Source organism: Clytia hemisphaerica, unplaced genomic scaffold, assembly GCF_902728285.1.
Source record: "Clytia hemisphaerica strain Z4C2 unplaced genomic scaffold, Clytia hemisphaerica genome assembly, whole genome shotgun sequence".
In the NCBI taxonomy this organism is placed as follows: Eukaryota; Metazoa; Cnidaria; class Hydrozoa; order Leptothecata; family Clytiidae; genus Clytia; species Clytia hemisphaerica.
Window position 1 is genome coordinate 540879 of NW_027103595.1, and position 23861 is coordinate 564739.

The window sequence follows — 23861 nt, forward strand, 5'->3', positions numbered from 1 at the left end:
TTTAGGTCGGTGGCTGCTTCTGTCATTTTCCGCCTGCTTAATGCTTTCCAAAAATTATATTTTCAAGTTTTCGAGACACATGCCATAACTTACCTGAGTCCATAATAGCGCCTCAAGGAGTGGTTCTTATACATCGACCTTGATGTTTAATTTGCTCTTTTTTATCGGCCCTTTTTACCCGCGTAAGGGATCGGAATTAAATTAGGACAGAGCTAAAAATGAGAAACAATTAGCTGTGGCAAAATAAGGACCAGCGTTAAATCAAAGCCGGTATAACAAGGGCTGATAAGGCATTTTCAACGCTCTATCATTTTGGAACAATCGGTTTTAAATTTTGAAAATTGCTGTTTTGCTTGGGGTCTAGACATGGTCACGGTAAAGGAATCATTTATTAAGTGAGATAATTTTGAAAACGTCCGGGATGGAGAAGAACTCGCCACCGGAGTTAACAGTTTGTACCAAAGTCGACGGCCATTATTTTTTCCGTATACCGCCAAATAAAATTGTATACCCTGAGTATCAGAGGCCGAGTTTTTAAAGAATATATTAGCCCCTGACGACGAAGTGTAGAAATTCTATAGAATCGCGATTGGTCGTCAGAGTTTGATTTGAAAACTCGGTCTCTGATACCCAAGGTAACGATTGTAAACTTCGCGCATATATATTTTCCCGCGTTTACTATCCATTTAACAGACGATATCATTATCTAGGCCTGAGCCTGTATTTTACAACAAAAAATCGGCCTTTTCGGCCGACTTAAAAATCGGTTGGTTACATGAGATTCTATTAGGGTTAAATTGTAAAAAATTGAAGAAAGTAGAGATTGAAGTGCATTACCGGTTTGGAACTGTGTAGGGGACTGATTAATTTTGAAATCATTGCTCCTTACGGAACGATTTCGACTAGACCTGTCCAGAAAAAGTTAAACGTATACTTCTTGAATGCGATTTAAAATGGATTCCAAGACTTTTAAACCACCAAAATGCATTAATGTCCCCCAGCGGTTTGCTTGAATGCGTGAATGGGCTTTTTTGGTTGCGTGAATGCGTGAAAACCGAAAATAAATTGCTTGAATGCATGAATTGAAAAAGCTTGCACAAACGTGAATTTTCCCTTTCACCCAAATTTGTGCAAATTTCCCCTACTTTTGACAATATCCCCGATTTTTTACAAAAATTTCCCTAATTTCCCAAAAAATTGGGTTTGCGCGAATTACGAAAATAAATTGCGTGAATGCGTGAAATTTGGGTCCGCTGGGGGCCCTTTATAATCACTAGTTTTTATTTTAGTTCCAAAAGTCTTATGATTTTCAACTTTTTTTTAAATAATTTGCGCCAGTATGAACTTTCGCGAATCACCTTTATTAACCCTTAGACTTAGACTTTCAAGCATTAGCTGGTATGCCGTTATTTTGGGCCTGGAATTCCCTAGTTATTTTTTTCGAGTTATTTTTCCGAGTTATTTCGCATGTGACGTCATAATTTCAGGTCACCTTTTTATTTTCGCTGGGTGCTAGCCCCGGGGGGGCAGCTGGGCAAAAGGACCGACGGGTATGTGCGGGTCCTAAGGGTACCTTTTCCAATATGTTTAAAATGCACTGTAAGGGTCGGAAAAACTAGAGATGCACTGTAAGGGTAGAAATTTCAGAAAATTCTTGAAAAATCTAGATATTTTGACCAAAAATGCTAGAATTTTGACCATTTTTTGCACGAAAGGGATCGAAAATTTGGGGGAAAATGCACTCTAAGGGTATGATTTTCACTGATTTTTGCTGCACTGTAAGGGTGCAATTTTAAAAGCCAATTTTTGGCCCGCACATACCGTCAGTCCGCAAACCCAGTGCCCCCCCGGGGTGCTAGCTTAACTATAAAACTGACGCCCTTACCTGGTATATTTTCGCATATTTGGCTTTCTCCACCATTGCATCAATGTTATGGTTATAATGCTTAAACCCTTCTTTATCGGAGATTTTTTTGAAAAAAAAGTCATAATATTCGCGAACGACACCCGAGCGATACGCGTATATGCGTCTAAAATGAGTCTAATACTCAGTCCCAGACTTAAGGCCAGAAACTTTTCGAACCCCTGTCAGTCGGCAAGGGTAGTACCCCCCCCCCCGGGTGCAAGGCGAGGTTAAAACAGTCAGATTAAAGGCACAAACCTGAATAAAAATTGTTGGAAAGAAAAGGGGCCAAGGAAAGGTGTCCAACGGTAAAACTCGCTATCACTTCACAAGAGGACAGACATGGACATGTTTAAAATTTTAAGAAGTCTGTACCTTATTATTGATTTTTTGGTTAATTATCTCCATAGGAAGTTAATTTCATGTAAAAATTCAAGGGTACTCTAATGTGTCTTAGAGAAGCTTAGCGCTTTGAAAAACCGATGGAAACGCAATTTAAAGCCAGGATGTGTGATATAAAAGTACACAATTGTATAATATTGTGTTTGACCCAGCCTCGTGACCGCTCGTGACTTCCAACATTCCAATTTTTTATTACCTGCCTACCCCCAGATAAAGAAAGCGCCATTTAAAAAAATCAACCGCGCCAATCGGCTCTTTTGAAGTATAAAATGTCGACATTTACATTCGATCAAAGTGTCTCGCGACGTTCGAATCTCGTCTGTTCGAATGGTATAAATACAGGAAGAAATTAAATTATATTGTTCAGTTCAATTCAGCAAGCAGCCATGCCTCACCTTATAGATTCGGGACGTGGGAAGATACTCATTCACGAAAACTACCGTTATCACAGGAATAAAACACGACTTGATCGAATTTATTGGAGATGTGGTTTGACTCATTGCCGAGCATCGCTAACGACAAATAATTTCGACAATGGCCAGAATATCCCAATAAATGTACTTCGTGTAGCAGAACATGATCATATACCTGAGATCGGACGTATACACCATCAGCAGCACGTCAACGGAATGCGAAACAGAATACGCGCTGATCCAACCCTACCTGCCAGACGTGTCTACGAGCAAGAACTTGTCCAGCGTGGTCGTAACCCTCAACCTCGAGAGCTGGGAGACCGTTTTCCCCGATTTGAAGGAATAAGAAGAGCACTCGGCAGAACCCGTGCACAAGTCGTCCCGCCGATACCACAAACAGTAGCGCAAGTCCTCATACCACAGGAATGGTCAACAACATTCAACGGAGAAAATTTTGTTCGCCACCAAAACAACAACCGTGGTATCTTGATCGTTGCAACTGATGGTGACATAAGGTTGATGGGAAGATGTAACACCCTTTTTATGGATGGGACTTTCAAAACCGCGCCACACCCCTACACTCAGATGTTTACAATACATGGTATGTTAAACAATTATGTGTTTCGATTCACATGCAGTTTGCTCATCAATAAAGCGCAAGAATCTTATCAGTACGTCATTCAACAAATCAAAATTGCCTATCGAAATCTTACTGGTAATGATTTGAATCCTAATGCAGTTGTGATTGATTTCGAAGCCGCTTTGAAACAGGCGATCGTGTTGGAGCTACCAAACTCGATCATCTATGGCTGCTTTTTTCACTTTTGCAAAGCCATTTGGCGCCATGTTCAACAAGAAGGCTTACAGCAACCTTATCAAAATGACCAACAAATTCATACGATTATTCGATCTATAATGACATTGGCATTTGTACCAATCAATTTTGTTCGATTATCATACCAAAACTTGCGTCAAGACCCCGTTACCCTTCAGAAGATCGTCCAATATCCTGGTTTGGCGGCCCTGGTCTTGTATTTTGAAAACCAGTGGTTACGAGCTGATGGCGTTTTCCCCCCAAATACATGGAACGTCCACGAGAGACCGATGGAGTTCCGAACTAACAATCACGTGGAAAGCTTCCACAATCGGTAAGGAAAACCCTTTTGCTCTTTAATCAAAATTACTAAAAGTATGAGCCTTTTCTTTGTTACTTCTCGTTACTCCCTTTTTTCTTTTTTTCAGGGGTTTCCTCTGTAACATTCTTGGAAAATTATCTTTTTTAATTATTTTTTTTATTGTCTTTTATTTTTACCGTTTTGTAAACAAAACCAATTGAGTTATGGGCGTGGTTAAACATTTTAGTTTTTGAGAAAATATTTTAATATATAAGGTTGAAAGGAAAGGAAAGATGTTTTAAAAGAAAAAGGTTGAGGCTCCTTTTGTAGAGCAGTGAAAACACTCTTTTTTTTCTTTTAGCTGGAATCAACTTGTTGGCGTGAACCATCCCTCGTTATGGACTTTCATCACAAGAGCCAAAGAAGATCAAACAAATCACGAACAACGAGTGGCCGAGATGTGGAATGGCGACCCACCACCACTACGTCGGTTGAAATGGCGACGCCTAGAGGAAAGAGTTGTCCGTCTCCGTCACCAACTAAACAATGGTCAAAGAAATATCAATGAGTACTGGGACGCGATAAAACACGTGATCATTGATTTTGCGATTTAATGAACTTGTTACTGATTTGAGCCATAGTTGTTATGTTCGAACTTAACTAAATGGAATCAACAGAACTCTACTTGTAATTGTCTTGTTTTATTTTGGAAAAATTATATTGTAGTAGAGGTTTTTATTTTTGACACGTTATATTGTTATTTTTTAGTATAGCTAGACTGATAACCGAAATATCGTTTATCCTCTTGAAATGTTTTTTTTATGATCACTCCCCATTTTCTTAAGTTAGAGTTGTATTGAGCATTTATTTCCACTTTTCCACAAACTAAGGCATATAATCCGGGGGAGGGAATACCTTAGCGGTATAAAATTTGTCGTTACGAAAATTCGCCGTCACTTGCCAATAATCTCGTCACTTTTTGCCGACGAATTTTCTACTGATGAGGTTATCGAGATGATATGACGGGTATGTGCCGAGTTTGAGGTTGGATCCCTAAACCCCAAACACGACTTTTCTTAAATTTTGGGGAGCTTATTAGGATTTGGCTTTGACTTTCAAGAGTCAAAAAATTGGATGTGAGCTGTTTTTACGACCCTTCTTTTTTTCTGGAAGGGGATTTGGAATTAAAGTTTGTGATTTACAACCCTTATAGCTTAATTCTGAACATGCAAAAAGGGACTATTAAAGCGGTACATTTTTTTTGCTATAAATTATCTTTACGCAAATTTGATTGGTCCTTTATTTCTAACTATGCCAAAATGAACTTTTTATTAATATTATCTCAGTGAAAAACCCTTACTCAACATTCGACACTCTAAAATCTTTCGTTTTCGGACAAAAGTGACGTCGGAAAAAAAGACTTCTAAATTGTAAATTTATTTTATAGATTCGGACTATTTTACTGTCGGACTAGAAAGTGTCGGACTAGTGACATGCACCCGGAATAAGCAGGGGGTGGTTCTCTGAGAGAAAATCCATAAAATGGATATATTAAGTGATTTTGGGATGATTTTCCTAGTGGTTAGAATGAAATTTTGGTCAAAAATGATTTGTTGGTGCGATGACGTGATGAGAGAATATTTTTGGCGTGATTAGAATTTTTTTGTTGGTTACTTTAGACCGTAATGTAATATCTCTAATACTAACCGCTAAGAACAGCTTGAGCCATTGCTCTGACATTTGTTTCTTCTTCCCATCCCCTGCAGCAAGGGGTCGTACTTTATCCACCATTTTTGTTGTTTTCCGTGATACAAAATAATGCAGAAGTTCACTCTCGTAATTCGTCGGCTCGCATGATGCGGACTCGTATTCTCCTGATGATGGATTGGAAAGAAAAAGAAGTTTCGTTTCTGTTACGCAATAGCAATACGCCTATGACCCGATTCTGGTAAAATACTAATCAATTAAACGAGCTAATTCTATCAAATCAATTTCCATTTTTCTTTCAAGCTCGGTGCTCCTTTCTCCATTGATAACCGTAAACCTCTTGAAGACAATCAAAAAACTGTCTAAAAGTCTAGATTAAGTCCAGATTAACGCTGTTATTCACCAAAATTAGTTCCCGCCAAAGTTGAAAATTTTCAGGTTTTTTGCCACTCGTCAAAATTCCCGTTCCCGTCAAAATAAGTTTCCTTAAGGGCTCTGACCATAGTGAATTTTTCATAATTGCCGTTTTTAAAATGTGTTTTCAGACTGATATAACCAACAAAACTATGGCATGTTATACATTTTCTGTTAGAAAAACTATTCCTGAATCTGAAAATTCAAAAATTGCATTGAAAAAATTTGATGAAGAAGAAAATGAAGACTTTTGCGAGGAAGAGTATTTCAACTTTAAAGAGCTTAGTTTCGGCGAAGAAAAAACATTTTGAAAATTTTTTCGCATTAATGGTGTATCTTTTACCGAACGATAAAAATTTTTGCGGAAAATTTTTGTAAATGCTTCTTTGTCTCGAAATCTTCAAAATAGTGGTTTTTCATCAATTTTTCATCTGGATTTTGCTTAAATAAACAGCCATAACTTTTGACACATCTTTTTAGAAAAATTTTCCGCAAAATTTAAAATAGTTCAATTCTTTGCGGACAGTATAAAGAAATTTTGAAACAAAAAAGTTAATAACCCATTAAAACTAAGCACTTTTTGTAAAAGAGGGTGATGCAACATATTATTAACATCTTTTTAAAGTTCATAACGTCATTTTTGCAATTAAATTCTTAATTACTCTTAAAGGATTCGATTAAAAAGCAATTTATAAAGGCAATTCTTTGTTAAAAGTGTTAAGGAACCTGAAATATAACTTTTATGTTCAAATACCAAAATCAACTTTTGGACTATGGTCAGAGCCCTTAAGGTGGATTATTGGGCTACCTGCGTAAAACTCAGCCACTTGACGTCTCATAAACACAGACGAAGAGTTTCTTCTACAAATAAATTAAGAAATTTCCCTTTGAAGGAATAATCTATAATTACCTTCTATGGTTCCTGGTAAAAATCATATATATTCTTTGGAAGATAAACAGCCCAAAAAGATTTAGAATTTTTAGAAATCATAAAAATTTTACAGGCAAAAAAACCTCCTCAAAGCTCAATCAAAATTGTTGATTGTTATTTTTTGAAATCTAACTAATTTGGTAGTTTTGATTTGGTAAACCTTCAATGCAATATAGTGAATCGAATAGTGTTGAATTTGCCTTCTCATAAATTACGTCACGAACAGCCCTTGCCTCGTATTCAAACAATTACCATTTTAATGAATAGAAAGTAGTTTTAATAAAATCCGCTGTGAATTAATCACCATGGCAATGATCTCAAAACGAGGCAAGTGATGTTCGTATCGTACTTTATGAAAAGGTTTATTGGCGTGATAGACTCGTATAAACGGATCCTCAGATCGTCACAATTTTTGCCTCGATTACTCACCTTCTGCGTATGAAGGCATCGGTACATAAATCCCTTCATTTATCCATTCATCCTCGGGTATTTCTCGTGCCGTTTTGCATTGCCCATCTGCGTATAAAGCAGCCGGTAGTAAACGTACCAAGACGCTCGCACAGGGTATGGGCCTAAGAAGAGAAAATATAAGATTTAAACATGGTATACGATTTGAACGCTATAATGCAAGGACAAGGAAATTAGCACATGCTTTTTATCAACTGCTCTTTGAAGTATTTCCTTTACGCTTTTATACCACCGGCTTCCGTATAAATAGAGGACGTACGGGGTCACCAACACCGAAATACCCGACGAATCTTTCTTCGATTGCCGTCAACACCGACAGTAAAAATTCTTATTTTGTTACCGCATTTGACACTGAAACACCGTCGTTTTTATTCTTCAAACACCTAAACACCAACGGAAAAATGGCTGATACCGTCACACCGTAAAACCCGTACGCCCCACTATAAAGTGGCAGGCAGAAAACATGTCAAGTATATTTGAACAAGTCATGGAACTCTGAAAGAAAGGCATGAATTAATATGCTCTTTTGGAACATGAATTTGAGTGCTCAATTTATTATAAGATGGGCCGACCGATATGAAGCAAGACCCCTTTCGTCTTTAAAGGTTGGGAATAAACCTTTTCATAAATTACGTCACGAACATCACTTGCCTCGGTTTGAAATTATTGCCATGGTGATAAACTCCCAGCGAATTTTCTTAAAACTACTTCCTATCCATAAAAAAATCATTTAATGTCTCAAGAGACATAATCACCATAATAATTGTTTGAATACGAGGCAATTGATGCTCGTGACGTAATTTATGAAAAGGTCTATTGGAAGCAAAGGATGCATACGGGATCTCGATTACCAATATTTATTGTACACTCTCTCTCCCAGAAGAAGACACCACATATTATACAATAAAACACTATATATAGCTACTCTGTCTTTCTCAAGCCACGACAGTTAAAGCAAAATTAAACACCATCTTTGAAAACGACTGTAGTAGACCACAGTTCGCTGTAAGTGGTTCCCGGGCTAGGGACAGAGTAGCCGGAAAAATATATGCGCAGTTGACTCAGAGCGTCAGGGCAGTTTACACGAAAAAAAATAGCGGTAGAGTTAGGATCAAACATTGTAAACACCTCCGCCACCCACTGCTTACTCCGTCCCGGGCTAACCACCCGTTCACAAATTCTTCCCGCCTCCTAAACTATTCCCTTTTTTGGTGATCATGTGTAGACGATAGGATCGTCTAGGGACAGAGTAGATCTGTCTAGTGTTTTAAGATGTCTGTTAATTGGAAAGTCTACAAACCCGCGTAAACTGGAAACCGAATAATTGTTTCGATCATCCAAATATTGATACAATCTCAACTGAAAATGTCCTTTGTTCAGACAATAGTCTCGACTCGATTGTTCAGCTGCTTCAAATGAATCCGGTTTCATAAAAATCGGGATTACAGAATATCCCAAAAGATCAACTTTAGATGTAACAGCATTTAAGATATAGACCTAAAAAAAAAAATTGTATTCTTCTACAATCGGCGCCGAAATATTTGGCACAAAAGAGGAATTCCCTCAAAACTTTAATTCCAACAAGGCTGGGGATATAGCCTGGAAGCCACTTAAACCCTCCCAAATCGCAAAATCCAATGAAGCAAAGTGGAAGTACTGAAACTGCAATTCTCACCCGACCCTTTAAATTCTGAAAAACGTTAAAATACCCAAAATTGCCAATATATTTCGGCACTTATTGTAGTTCTAGAAGGAAATATAACTGCTCCTGTTTTTTAGGGGGGGGGGGGTTAAGGGTGAAGGGAAAACAAAACATTGATTCACGCTTATTCGAGCTCGGATGGGGAATCTTATTTTGTTCGAATCACGGAGTAAATATTTTATAAGTTTTTCCTTGACGGTGACTGGAAACAAGTTCGAATTATCGAAATATTCGAATAAAAAAAGTTCGAATTAGCGAGAGTTTACTGTACGTTTCATTTACCAACTGAAACTATTTTGGCTATGAACAAGAGGTTCTGACTTCTGAAATTGGCTTTATGGTTGAAATGGCACAAGTTGTGTGCAAATTGATTAAATATGTGACCATGAACATATAAACGACTGGACATCCATCTCCTTTGTCTTTTTGTAGAAAAGGCTGCTAGCTTCGTTGCCGCCTTGTTAAAAGCATAAAATGAAACAATAGATTTTGATGATATACCACTTGGGAATACCTTGCTAACAACGTCAAAACTTCGACAAAAGTCTCTGTTGTTCTACTCTTCTCAAGTCGTTTATCTATATCATAACAAAGATAACAGAGGCAAAATCATCGTCAGCTTGTCAAAACTCCGACTAATATTTCTAAATTTTGACTTAAAAGTGTCTAATAATTTTAGAGAGTGTCACATTCTAATTTTGATATTCTAATGAAACAGGCTCTCAACTTTGGCAAGCTATTTTTTTTAAGTCATAAAAAAATTTATTGGAGTGACAAAAGGGATTCAAAAGTATACACGCAGTTGAAATTCTGCATTTTAGAGTTGAAATGTTGATAAAATATATTGCAAACTTGTGAAAAAATTCGAAAATAATTTTTTTGTGCATTAGGAGTAATGTTCAAGCTCTATCAATCTTTTTACCTAAATGATTCAAAGAAATAAAATTACCACGGAATATTGTCGGGTTTTTAATACCAATTTTGAAAAACAGGCGGCAACGAAGCTCGCTTCAAAGAGACAATAAAAGATAGACGTCCAGTCGTTTATATGTTCATGATGTGACTTACCATAATTACAAATTTCGCTCTCGGATCATAAGCAAAATCTCGAAATTCAAATCGAGTATCAAGAACGGGTTCTTCTGAATAATTCTCCAAACTTTTGAGGTTTGTTTCCATCTGTTTTGAAAATGGTGATTTTTTTGAACAGTGGTTACCATCAAATAAGCATACCATAACCTAAAGCGAATCAATAAGACACCAAGCTTTATATATCTCTGGACCAAGTTTCTCAATCCCGGCAAAACAGAATCTTTGATCGGAGTTTTTTGAAAAGTGGTACCCTGGCGGCACTACTCAATAGCGGTGTAAATGCATCGAGAGCGCTAGGTTTACTTTCCCTCGGATACTTTTGTTGATGTAGCGCCGTTAGACGTTAATCTTTAACACTACAATGGCTTCATCTCGGGTACCGATTCCAAAAAAACTCCGATCAAAGATGGTGGATATGGTTTGGTGCAGGGATATGCAATAGTCAGGTCAGTACCAGTGGCGTGGTGGGAAAATTTCTCTGGGGTGGCCAAGGCAAATATGGCGCCCTTTTTAAAGATTTTTTGTTTTTGGCGCCCCTTCTATACGCTCATTATGAACACAAAAAAGGGAGTGTGCGAGCGAAGCGAGCCAGAAAATTTTGAGTTTTTGAGGTGATGAGGGGCGCAATTTTTGTTTTTTTTCATTTGTCAATCTTTCGATATGGGCGTCTTTCGATATGGGCGCCTGAAAAATCCTTCTTGGCGTCCCTTATTTTTGGGCGCCCCTTCTCAAAAGGGCTCCGCTGGGGGGGGGGGCTGGCCCCCTGGCCCCCTGCCACCACGCCACTGGTCAGTGCAATAAGATAATAAAATAGTCTAATTTATGATATGCACTATTGCAATGTCTTCTAACATTACATCACGGACCCAACAGCTGATTGGTTGCAAGTGACGTTTGAACTGTTTTTGCGTCACTTACAGCCAATCAGCTGTTGGGTCAATGGTGTAATGTCGAAGACATTGCAGTGATGCATATCATGAATATTGGATTCAACTTCGCAATTTCACGAAGTTTTGCTATTTCCCCTTAAATAAACTTTGCGAAAAGGCTTGAGATCGCTGATTCGCGAAGTCAAGCCCAGTAGAAATTTTCAATATCATATTTTCAGCGAAAAACACACAGTAAACTTTTTTTTTGCATTTTTACGGCCACTTTCAACTAATTTTTGGATTTTTCAAAACTCTGAAAATTAATCCGACTAAGGTACAACATTTATTAATTTAGATTCTAAAAAAAAACTGGTCCCATTGTATTTTCGAGAGAAAATGATTCGTTTATCTACTGTGAGTTTTTCTTGACACTTAGGACCAGGGGAACCGTTCAAAGCACAATCTAACACAAGATAAAAGTATAATTCAGATTAAAATATGTAAGAAGAATAGAATAATTTCTAGACATGTTTTTAACATGTCTAGAAAAATAACTAGGTGCCCCAAGCGGTTTTCGCGATGACGTGATAGGGACTTTTTTGCAGCGTGATTACGTGATTTTGAAATTTTTTCTTTGTGGTTGCGTGATGAGAGGTCAAAACGTGATTGTGGTTTGAAAGATTTTTCAGCTGTGATACGTGATTTGGACTTTTTCAAAGGGATGCGTACGATTGTCCATTGTTTTGCTGATTTTCGTGATATCGTGATCAGAGTTAACGCTGGGGACTCTATTAGTGGATAGAAAACCTTATTAACACTCACTTACCTTTGTAGCAGCAGTTGAGTCAGGGAAGAATTTTCCGGTATCAACATAAAAATCAAAACCATTTCCATTTTTGAAGATTTGATTTGGTGGTTCACTTCTTTGATGTTTGATCCATGCTTTCTGAAAATATATATATCATTAAAAACAAAAGTGCTGAATGTAGTGATGATGATAAGTCTGTGATCGCAGTCGGAGGCGACCCGAAGGCTCCTTTTTCAATGGCTATCTACCCGAAGGTAGGGAAGGGCGCCACGCTTTCGTCCTGAATTTCTCCACTTACCCTTGATCCTTCTCTTAATTGCTGAGTATCAAGCAGAGAGCATCAAGTACCATTGTGAGAATTTCTTTGGTATGACCCGGCTGGGGGTTGAAGCTACAGCCTTGCGAACCATAGCTGGATGCTCTACCACTGCACTACGGTCGCTAATAATATTGTGATAATAAATATGAGCCATCGAGGATAAATTTAGCTCCTAATAATGAGAAGAACTAACTTAGGGCGAAGAAGTGGGTAAAGTTTTTACTCTTTGTAAAGCTCAAATTGCAGATGTAGAACGATAAACTCTGTACACATTTATTCCCTATCTGGATAAGGCTAGCACTGTGTCTCTCTAACATTCTGTCGATTGGTAGTGTGAAGGTTTCGATCACAGACTGTGTTCGACTTGAAAAACCGTACTTTGAATCCGTTCCTCGATGGCGGTGTACCGTAACTAACTACCGTAAGTTGGTCTAATGTCGACACCCCTCTTCCAATTTCGACACTTTTTTTTAGAGATAAAATATGTTTTCCTCACGTATCGCTAAGCAAAAAAGATCAGTGATTCCGACTTTCCTATTATTCCTATCTATGAAAGGTGTAAAGGACACGATGGGAAATATTTCATTCAGTTAAACTGACCTCTGGATATTGTTCTCTCATTGGTTCAGGGGGTAACAGTTTTGAGAATAACAATTTATCGTTAACTTCTTTGTAACAGTTTAAAGTGACATAACCGTTGTGGTCAAGTAGTCTGTATGATGACGTCATCTTCCCATGCTGAAACAGAGAAATGGAATATAGTCGAACATGCGCAACGCACTGGTCTCAACTTCAATATTTTTCCAACTAACTCAAAGGCTTGATTGTAGATGCTCAAATAATAGGGTGTAAAGTAACATCCCTTTACTTGAAGGAGATTGTATGATATAGAATAGCGAGTTTATGTATCTGTGTTTTCCTGCGACAGAGACGGTAAACTTCGAATTTGTCTACATCCTGACTGAAAGAGGACGACGGTAAATCAGCACTTTTACCGTCCTCGATTTTGCGGTTCACAATTGCGGGTTATTCCAAATCTCTTCAGTCACTCCACCGTCCTCAAAAATGCAAATACATAAAACTCGTTAGAACATCACTCCGCCGCAAGAAACTTGCGAGAAAATTTCTTTAGCACGAGTTTTTGCCTGACTGTAACATGACTGTAACAAACCGTTTTTCAAGCGAAAGATGAGTTTGGTACAGGCTAGGATGATTTGCTTTTTTATAAAGCAAAAAAGCGTGTAATTAATTCCCTCGATTTGTTCCAAGTCCTTGTCGTGTAATACCATACTCTTTTTTGTTGAGCTAGTAGAACTAAATTTTTGATGAGGCTCGGCTGTTCTTATTTTGGACATTTGAAATTGTTCTCATCCTTTTCTTATTCTAAGGGCAAAAGACTGCTGTAATTTAAAATACCTTATTTTTACTAATTTGATTCTTAATTCAGCCATTTTAGGCCCATCATTGTTCTCATAAAATTGTTCTTATAAAAAAGAGCATAGTACATTTCCTAGAGCAGATCTCTTGTGTAGATAAAGTGAATAAAAGGGGGATATAAAAGGGGGAAATAGCTAACCTATACGTAAAATATTCAAGGAGTAAAGTGTCATATTTGCAACAAAAATATACAAGGCGTGTCAGCCCATTATCTTGAAGATAAGAACTACAATAAGGTACACTAACAAATATTTATTGGAAAGTCGAAACACAAGGTAAGCTTCACTATTTCGATTCGATTTAATCTCTATCGATAATCATTAGCGGGTTTAAGAACGGTTCAAAATCTATAAAGAAGAATGTTTCTGCTATACTATTTGTAAGTGAATTAAGAATATCCGTTATAAATTTTGTACCCCTTTCAGATACGCCACTGAATGGGTTACCCTCACGTCCCCACTCGGTTATTAATTTTCAAAATATCTTCGGAACCCCCCTCCCGCTTATTCATTTTTGAAAATATTTTTAGCCAAACAAACAAACTGAATTGCTTTATATAGCCTGTTTTTAGCTTATAATGACCTTATTTTGGGGGGCTTTTAGAGATACAATTTCGGTCCTCCCTTTTATTTGGACCCCCCCCCCGTTTATAAGATTTTTTAAAAAATTTCCGACCCCCCTCCCCTTTTTATTAGGACCCCCTAACTATTGGGACCTTAGAGTAGCGTGCAGCGGAGTAGGTACGCCTAGACAGAGTTTGAGTGGGAAGTAACGAAGTATTTAAAAAAAATCCTTAAACCGTTGAAAGATAACATATCGAGAATTTTCTACTTTTTAAATAATTGAACCTCGCTTATTCAAAAGCTTAACATATTCTAAAAAGTGATATATCGAGATTTTGGGGCTCATTTAATTTTTTTTGTGCTTTCAAAGTATAGTCGAGAATACGCGGAACCAAATTAGAGGTAGCGCTATACGCAAGATCGGGCGCCCGCGTTAGTAGCCACATATGGAATGAGTGATTTAGACGATTTAAAATTTAACCATAATTAAAACTCCAGTAAAATAATAAGCTCTGAGGAAAAGTTTTTTACCAAATAAGCTGAAGATATTTTGACACCTTTTATATCTTAGAGAGCCATGAACCAGACGATACCGAAACCACCACAAACCAAGAATCTCACATCAACACCAACATCCAACTTTGTGAACTGTTATTCCAATTACGATAACATCGTATACGTGTCCAGCCCAGCACGATATATACTGGTCGCATGTTTCGTTATCATGTTTGTGGTCAATACAATGTTGAACACCCTATCAAGTTACATCAACGTCTTAACAGGACATTACAAAAAACGTTCACTCCGCATGGTTTTCATCATTTCAGTTTGCGACATCCTGCAAGCCGTTTTCGCCTCGCTTACTCAAATTATCGTCATTATCTATACAGAACATTTGTCATGCACCCAGAAAAGAATCCTTCTACTTTTCCCTCATATCTTCATTTACCAATCCTGTTATCTTGTCATGTTTATGGCTTTAGACAGATTCCTACACGTAATACTACTATCTCGTTATACAACAGTTATCACTTCAACCCGCTATAACATACTATTCGCCGTATACATTTTCTTCGCTTTCTACAATGCAGTTATCACAACATTCGGTCCAGCTTTATTCGGACAAAACGGCGGCGCTAAATACTCAACACCGGCGAACGTCATATTCGTAGGCTCGGCCTTAGTCCTCTACATCATCTCAATCGTTCAGTTGAAAAAACATCGCAAAGAATCAAAACGTATATTAGCTTCGACTAAAAATATGACCAAATTAGCTTCAGCTTTCCTGATTCTTGTCACCATATGCTACGCACCCATCATCTTATTTCTACCAGTTATGAAGCCCTTTGAACGGAAATTTGGTAGGAATAGTACAGTTCTACTCATGTATACTTTCATCTTGTTAACCAGTTTGAATAGTACAGGAAATGGCATCGTTTACATGACAAAAAATCGTAGGGCGAGACGTAAACTGAGAGATGTTTTAATGTACTGGAGAAAGAATCAAATTACAGGAAAAAAGACGGAAGAGAATAAAGAAAATCCTACACAGAAAGTCGAAACCACTTCTTGTTAGCCCATTTCCAAGGATTATAGGTAATCTGGTCTAATTGCACCCCCAAACGGGTTCCCATTGGCCATAGTTTGAATAGTACAGGAAATGGCATCGTTTACATGACAAAAAATCGTGGGGCGAGACGTAAACTGAGAGATGTTTTAATGTACTGGAGAAAGAATCAAATTACAGGAAAAAAGACGGAAGAGACTAAAGAAAATCCTACACAGAAAGTCGAAACCACTTCTTGTTAGCCCATTTCCAAGGATTATGGGTAATCTGGACTAATTGCACCCCCAAACGGGTTCCCATTGGCCATAGTTTGAATAGTACAGGAAATGGCATCGTTTACATGACAAAAAATCGTGGGGCGAGACGTAAACTGAGAGATGTTTTAATGTACTGGAGAAAGAATCAAATTACAGGAAAAAAGACGGAAGAGAATAAAGAAAATCCTACACAAAAAGTCGAAACCACTGCTTGTTGAATAACCCATTTCCATGAATCATAGGTAATCAGGACTGATTGCGCCCCAATAACGGCTTCCCAGACGCAAAACCCTCCAAACTTTTAGACCAACATGATATGCACCATTGCAATGTCTTCTGACATTACATTACGGACCGAACAGCTGATTGGTTGTAAGTGACCCGTCAGTTGCGGCTTCCCGTTGGTTAGACGCAAAATCCTCAAAGATTTTAGACCAAAAGAAAGTCGTTATCAGTACACGGTGGTCCTGAACTGAATAGTTATAATTCTCAATGGTGAAAGTATGGGTTTAGCTTAACTAATTAAAGACAAAAGCTTTTCAAAGCTTGAGTAGAACTTTTAATCGATAACAAACGAGAACATAAAACAGCACCCCTGTCTCAGTGATCCGGTTAAGTTTGAAGTTTCAAATCCACCGGGGTTCGCTATATGAAAATGTAAAATTTCATCAGGTCTGATATAGACATCTCAAATCTCAATAAGGTGGGAAAAAACCTTTAACTCAATTTTCACAGGGGTAGGAAAGAAATCCACTTTCAAACGTTAAGGCTTGGGGACAAGAGAAGTTTTTTTCACGTTGGTGCAATGAAACATGCTCCATCCCACCAACCTAAAACGCTTTCTCGTGTCTCCACCCTATTTTTCTTTCTATCAATAAAAGTGAAATCTCACTTTTGTTCCTGGGACAATGGAGCGAAATGGATTCGTCTTTTGGGTATTTTTTTCGCTTTTTGCCCCATGAAACAAAAAAGAAACCGGGTTATTCAGCAGAGCAGTTCTGACTGATACAGCGATGTAAAACAAGCTAAATCATTGTAAATAAATATTTTAAGATTTGACTAGATGTTAAAATGTAACTTGATTAGTGGGAAAAAACCTTTAACTCAATTTTCACAGGGGTAGGAAAGAAATCCACTTTCAAACGTTAAGGCTTGGGGACAAGAGAAGTTTTTTTCACGTTGGTGCAATGAAACATGCTCCATCCCACCAACCTAAAACGCTTTCTCGTGTCTCCACCCTATTTTTCTTTCTATCAATAAAAGTGAAATCTCACTTTTGTTCCTGGGACAATGGAGCGAAATGGATTCGTCTTTTGGGTATTTTTTTCGCTTTTTGCCCCATGAAACAAAAAAGAAACCATGGGACACGCACTTTTTTTCTTGTGTTGATGGGATAGAGCATGCTGCATTGCACCAACGCGAAAAAAAAATTCTCGTGTCCCCCGGTGTGCCTTTAGCGTTTTGTTTGTTTGTTTTTTTTTTGTTTTTTTTTTGTTTTTTTTTTCGATTTTGACCGGATTTACTAATTAATACGATTATTGACCGGGATAAGACCATAAATTTCCCACAGTTTTGATCGAGGAAGAGGATCTCAATTAATTTTGACTAGGTCTACTCACTATCATATCGGAACTTAAAATTAGGCCATATTATTATAATTAGGTAGTTTCTTTCACCGGGTTATTCAGCAGAGCAGTTCTGACTGATACAGCGATGTAAAACAAGCTAAATCATTGTAAATAAATATTTTAAGATTTGACTAGATGTTAAAATGTAACTTGATTAGTTTGAATACCTAAAATTGATTTTATTGTTTCCTTTGAACCATACTCTCTGTTGTGATATAATATTTCAATTGGCAACAACTTAATTAAATTGAAAAAATAAGGTATTTATTATTATCGAGAAAAATTGCAAAAATTTGGCATCATGAAATATTAGAGGCCACGCCTGATTTGATATGAAGGAAAGTTGGTTTAATTAAAAATTTTTGCCTTCAGTGAAAGATAATTTTTACAAACGATCATTTTTTCAAAAATGTATTACAATTTTCGGTCCGTGACATCCCAATTTTTAAAAGATCTTTATTATTAGAGAATTTTAAACTGGTAAAATGTGAAAAAAGGGGTATTTTTCTGAAAAAAAATATAAAACAATTTCACTTTCTTACCCAATAAAGATGATACAATAAACACAGCAGGATTTAAAATACAAGATTTTTAAAAGGTCTTTAGTATAATTTAACTGCGAAAATAAAAGGGGACTTTTTCAAAGTAATGATACAAAAACGAAACTTTCAAAAACGCCAATGACACGTTCTAGCGTACGATAGGAAATTGACCTTTACCATTAGAAAAACCTTTTCAATCAAAACAGGGACTTCACTTTCAGATAAGTTGACCGCCATTATACTGTGAATTACGTCATCATAGCTCTAAACAAATGAGCCTTAAATGAGAGCGAAAAAGACCCCACCCTTATGACAGGTGCAACCATAAGGACATGGTTACTTTTTAAGAGCACTCTTTCAAAAATCAAATTAAACATATACGTTTTTTAATAAGAATAAACTATATAAAAACATAAGGCTTCGATGGTTAAATGTTAAGAACAAGTTAAGAACATTTTAAGGCTTCGTGGGCTCTAATACACCCAATTTCTAAGGAAAATGGACAAAAATAGATTAAAAATGGCGAAAATAAGAACATTCTAAGAACATTTTTAGGCTTATGTGACCTTGGTAGCAACTTTTAAATTTAGACTTTTACACCTGGCCAAACAGAGCAAAAGCCCAAAATTAAGCCTCTGGGACCTAAATTTCTGAGTTTCACTATTGTCAAAATATCCAAAATTCAGGGCAATCCAAATTTTATACAACACCATCTGCCTCGCTTTTAGAGAAATAATAGCTCCTAAATTGGTCATGTCAACAATTCAAACATGCGGTATATTATATACTTTGAAGTAATGTGAATTCGAATTCGAATACTGCTTATATGTAAGGGTTTTTCTACAAGAATATGGGTTTTTTTATAAGAATAATTAAAAAACACGAGGGTCAATTGTGGCCAAAACTGGTGAACAAATTAATATAAATTCCACCCTAAGATTTCAGAAACGACTTAAAATGCTTACAAACACTTTAAGAGTAGTTAGAAAGTGGACAAAAAGTTGGCAGTTGAAATCTTTGCTTGAAAAAGATTGAAAGAAGTCATTGCATTGATGTTAAAAGAGGGCGTGCATTGGCTTTAGACAGCCAATTTTATGTCCACTTTAATTCAAAATTTGAATACACAGAGCGAAAAGGGGACCAGAGCTTAAGCCTAGCCAAGCAAGCTCGACTCTCGCTTATTTCTTACTCCGATATGTCTTTTTGTCTTCGAAGCGCGAAGCTATTATAAAAACATCGAGTACGAAGCATTATCGAGCGTCGAGCTTGCTTGGCTAGGAAAATGGTCATGAAAAGAACAAAAGTCGAACATCCGTTAAAAATTACTGGTTCTTGGAAAAAGGGTTATAGTATACACGCTTTTTTATAAGAACAACTTCATAAGAACACGAGGCTGAAACCTAAGAACAAATTAAGAACAATCAAGCCTCGGATTTCAGAAATTACTTAGAACGAACTGATTTTAACAGATTTTAAACCTATTTTAAACTTTTAAGTAAAGAATCTAAGCGTATTAAAGAACATCGTAAGAACATTTAAGCCTGAACATTTCAAAAACAATTAAGACAAGCCGGAACGCTGATTGGACCTACCTGATGATTAAAGTTAGAGCAAGTAGGGAAGTGTAATATAGTCGAGTGCTGGAACGGCAAGGGGATAATCAGTAATCGTTCGAGTTACGGAAATTCGAGTTATAGAGAGACAGAATAGCCTAACAATCACCTCAAGAGTTTATGGAGATAATAGATATATATAATCGAGTTGAGGAGGTTCGAGTTATGGAAAGTCGACTGTAGTTTCAAGCGATATAATAGAAAAGATCATAAAACGAAAAATCCAATGAAAATCTGCAAAAACGGCGATTTCCGGCATATTTTCGGTATTTTTGGCCGAAAAAAATTTTTTCTCAGAAATCCGACTCGGCCACATTTTGAGCATTGCATCGCATCTTTGTGCATATAAATCGGAAAATACTAATGATGAAATCTCGAGAAATTGCCAAAAAACCGGTTTTTCCGGCAAAATCTTTTTCGAAAATCGGGAGATAAGCTGATAAAGGACGGACGGACGAACGGACAAAGGTTAATTTATAGGACCTCCAGGTAGATCCAAAAATCATTTTTTGCACAAGGTGATACTTTAGAACAATGCTACTTCATGAATCGAGTAAACAGAAAGACATTTTGACTGGATGCCAAAATAATCGATAGGAAATTTTTTTCAAATGAGAAATTTTTGACTTAATTTTGAAAAATTGTAATTTTTTTCCGTAGAATTACGAAAAATTCTGAAAAAGATTCAAAAAATTAAAATAATCAAAAATTTTAGTACCACCGTAAAAGTTTTTTTTCGGGTATAACACAACGTCGCTAAACGACATTATGTTTAAAATCTCCAGGAATTCCAATGTAATTTTTGAAGCTATTCTGTATGTTTGTAGTATGAATAGCTTTTAAAGGGACATAAAAGTAGTAAAATGTAAACATTGCACGAACCACATGTCGTTAAAGAGAACAATTAAAATCACGTGTCCAAAACAAACTTGTAAAACAATTGAAACAATCATTTTTTTATTTTGACATGTGACATTTGTTTTGATTTTGTATCCCGCTGCAAACGGTTTGTTTACAAATTTCGTCACTACTTTTATGTCCCTTTAAATGAAGCAACGTTGTCAATGCAACGACAGAGAAAATGTTTTGCAATCCCATTTTATATCCATACAGCACAGCGAGTGATTGGACATTTAAAGGAGATATTCAGAGAAGAATTTCCGGGGGTCAGGGAAGTTAATAATTTGTCGAAAGAGTTTGATTTAAATTTGATTTTGTTAATATTCAAAGGAGTACTACCAGAAGATAAATTTCCAAGAGTTTCCAAAAAACCTGAAACTTTTTCCAGGGTGCTAAATGTTATTATAAAATTTTCAGGGCGTAAATGAAAAGTTCATCTACCCCACCCCCTGTTTTGTTTTGTTAAAACAACACCCAAACCCCATCAATCAAAGTATAGAAAAACCTTCATGATCAATAAATTCAAATCTGAACTAGTATTGAACTAGTAAATGACTTTAATTCATTATTTGGTAAGATTAAATGAAAATTGTAAACAAAAGGAAAAAAATCCCCATCAGAAATTAATTTTAGTATCAAAAATTTCTAATTTCTAAAGGCATGAAGATGGATGCTTCTGCACTTTGGTTTGGCCTCTTATTATGTGTTCATCTCTCATTTGGACAATTTATGCCATTTCTACCGTTCAAACATATTCATTCGAACACTGCTATTGATGGACCTCAACCATGGTTTGATGGAGAAGTAGCTTCAAAAGATCATTGCTTCGATAAATGCGTCAAAAACTTCACTCATTGTGAATATGTACAACATAAACAAATGACCACTACAACATGGCTTTGCAGGCTTTTCAACGTCATCTCTGACGTGTCAAATTATTTGGTTTCACAAACCGGAGAAATGCTGGCTCAAGCTGTCCATGAAAACATTGGCTGTGCAGATTGGAGAGCTAGAGGTTACACGCAGTCGGGTGTTTACTGGATTTTCTACAACAGAAATAAGTTCAAAGTATATTGTGGTCTTTACAGTTCAGCTTCATGGACAATGATAGCGAAACGACAAGATGGTTCAGTCAATTTCACTCGGTTGTGGCAAGAATACAAAGACGGTTTCGGAGATCTGAGTGGTGAATTTTATCTGGGTAACGAAAACATCCATCTCTTAACAAAAGACCGTGAAATGATGATTTATCTTCAACTTTGGGCTTTCGATGGAACGAAATATGCAATCGGGTTTAAGGGCTTTTCTATCCAGAATGAAGCGAACAAATATAAGCTGAAGTCAGGTACCTATAATTTCGGATCCACAGACTTTGGGAATGCATGGGAAAATTTGAACGGAAACAGATTTTCGACCACTGATAACGATAACGACGCCGGGTGTGCAGCAAAGTGGAAAGCGGGATGGTGGTTTGGATCGTGTGGGTCAACTATGCTTCATGGCCCATATTCCGGTACACAAAATATCCCAAAGAATGAAGGAATCGTCGTACGCCTTCTAAGAGGAGAAAACGAGAGCTTTCGAACGTTAACCGTTCTTATTAAGCCTGTCTAAACAAAATGTTGTTGGAAACGTTTGTAAAGAATAATAGACATGCTGTTCGTCAACTTTTACAGCATCAATTAGAAGACTAGAAAAATAGATCAATGTTTTGTGTGTTATATATCGGACAGTTTGCACACACTGTAATATTTGTTGCTTTTTATCTTAAATGGCGTTATTCATGATTTGCACCACTGGAGAGTCTTCTGAGAACTTCCATCCAAATACGTCACTTAAACAATAGCAAAAGTGACGTGTTGGGTGAAAAAAAAACCAGAAAAGTTGCATAATTTCGTGAAGTCGTTGAGGTCCATTTCTGTTCCAAAGTTTGACATGTGGCGGAAATTCATAGGGATATAACTGGAATTTCATGGGGGTAGCTTTTTAAATCCTACTAAAATTTAAAATTCCAGAGGGGTTTAAACCTGAAATTTTCTGGAATTCCAAGGGGTTGCAACACTTCCAGCAACAAAGGGATGGATTTTTTTTGGAAAAACCCATTTCTCCTAGCCCTACATTATGTAAGTTTTTGAAAGGACGACGTGGATTTGAAGGAGTTGATTCTGATTACTCAAGACTGATATGAATTTATCATTAATATTAATAATCTCAATATAAAGTTATTCATTCACTTCCCAGCTGGCACACAACGTTGCTTCAACGTTTTTCTAATGTTCATAACGTCCATATAACCTTAGATGAACGTTACAACAACGTTGTGTGCCAGTTATCACGCTACCAAGCTCTCTTGATACAAAAGACAAGTCATTTTTATATTCATGAAGTAGGGTTGGACGATTTTTTCAGGGGGTCTAACCACTAACCTATATTCAACACCATGGACTATAAGCCACATCCGTTGTTACTAGGGGGAGAAATGAAACCACTTATTTCCCATCCAGAACACCAGCGCGTAGTTTTTACACAAACGCCGGATTGAAACTAAAATCTATCGCTAGATTTTAAAAAATGTAGTCCTCCAAAACAAAGGAACCGCTAGATACAATCCATCGTCATGATTACGGCGCGTTCTATGCGCATTTTTGGATGGGAAATAAGTGGCTTCAATTTCTCTTGCCTGAGAAGGGTTAAAGTTTCACCTCTAGCCCTTCGGGCTTGAAACTCAATGCTTAAAAGGATATCATTTATAAAGTGGGATAATGTTGAGAACGGGGATAACTCCAGGGACGATAGAGATGTGAAAGGATGTTCAGAGTCAGCCAAAGCAAAAGTAGGAAGAGTAATGACGTGAAAATTTTAGATTTGCCTAGGCTGCGCGCATCTCTCAGTTTCGGGCCCGGGGCGTGAAATTTCGTTTAGTGGCAGTAAACAAGGAATACGCCCCTGCTCTCCGCCCCGTTGTCTCTACTAGACCCAGTCCCCTTCCTCGTGGTCCTCATTCTCATTCGATCCTTCGCGAAGGTCGGGTGTTTATTTTTTAGTAGCTACAAAAATTTTCATATATCACAAGGAAATAATATCATGCCTTGTACAAGGAAAAACTCAACAAAAAACTCAGACCAGGAACGTTCAAGCAAAGATTGGGGTAAATTATCAACCGACAATCTTCGTCAGAAACTCCGATCGCAAAACCTGAAAACAACCGGTA

The 23861-nt window shown here is 37.1% G+C and overlaps 1 protein-coding gene across 2 annotated transcripts in view; it reads right to left on the bottom strand.

Moving 5' to 3' along the window:
* LOC136801637 (uncharacterized) overlaps positions 1–23861 on the bottom strand; it is an 89129-nt gene that overhangs the window by 15687 nt on the left and 49581 nt on the right. For both annotated transcript variants that reach the window (XM_067058276.1, XM_067058277.1), the window contains exons 23-28: positions 12744–12881; positions 11843–11962; positions 10124–10294; positions 8654–8850; positions 7315–7457; positions 5541–5707 (exon numbers count right to left, since the gene is read on the bottom strand). In XM_067058276.1, coding sequence (XP_066914377.1) covers positions 5541–5707; positions 7315–7457; positions 8654–8850; positions 10124–10294; positions 11843–11962; positions 12744–12881 — 936 coding nt within the window. The remainder of the gene's footprint in view (positions 1–5540; positions 5708–7314; positions 7458–8653; positions 8851–10123; positions 10295–11842; positions 11963–12743; positions 12882–23861) is intronic.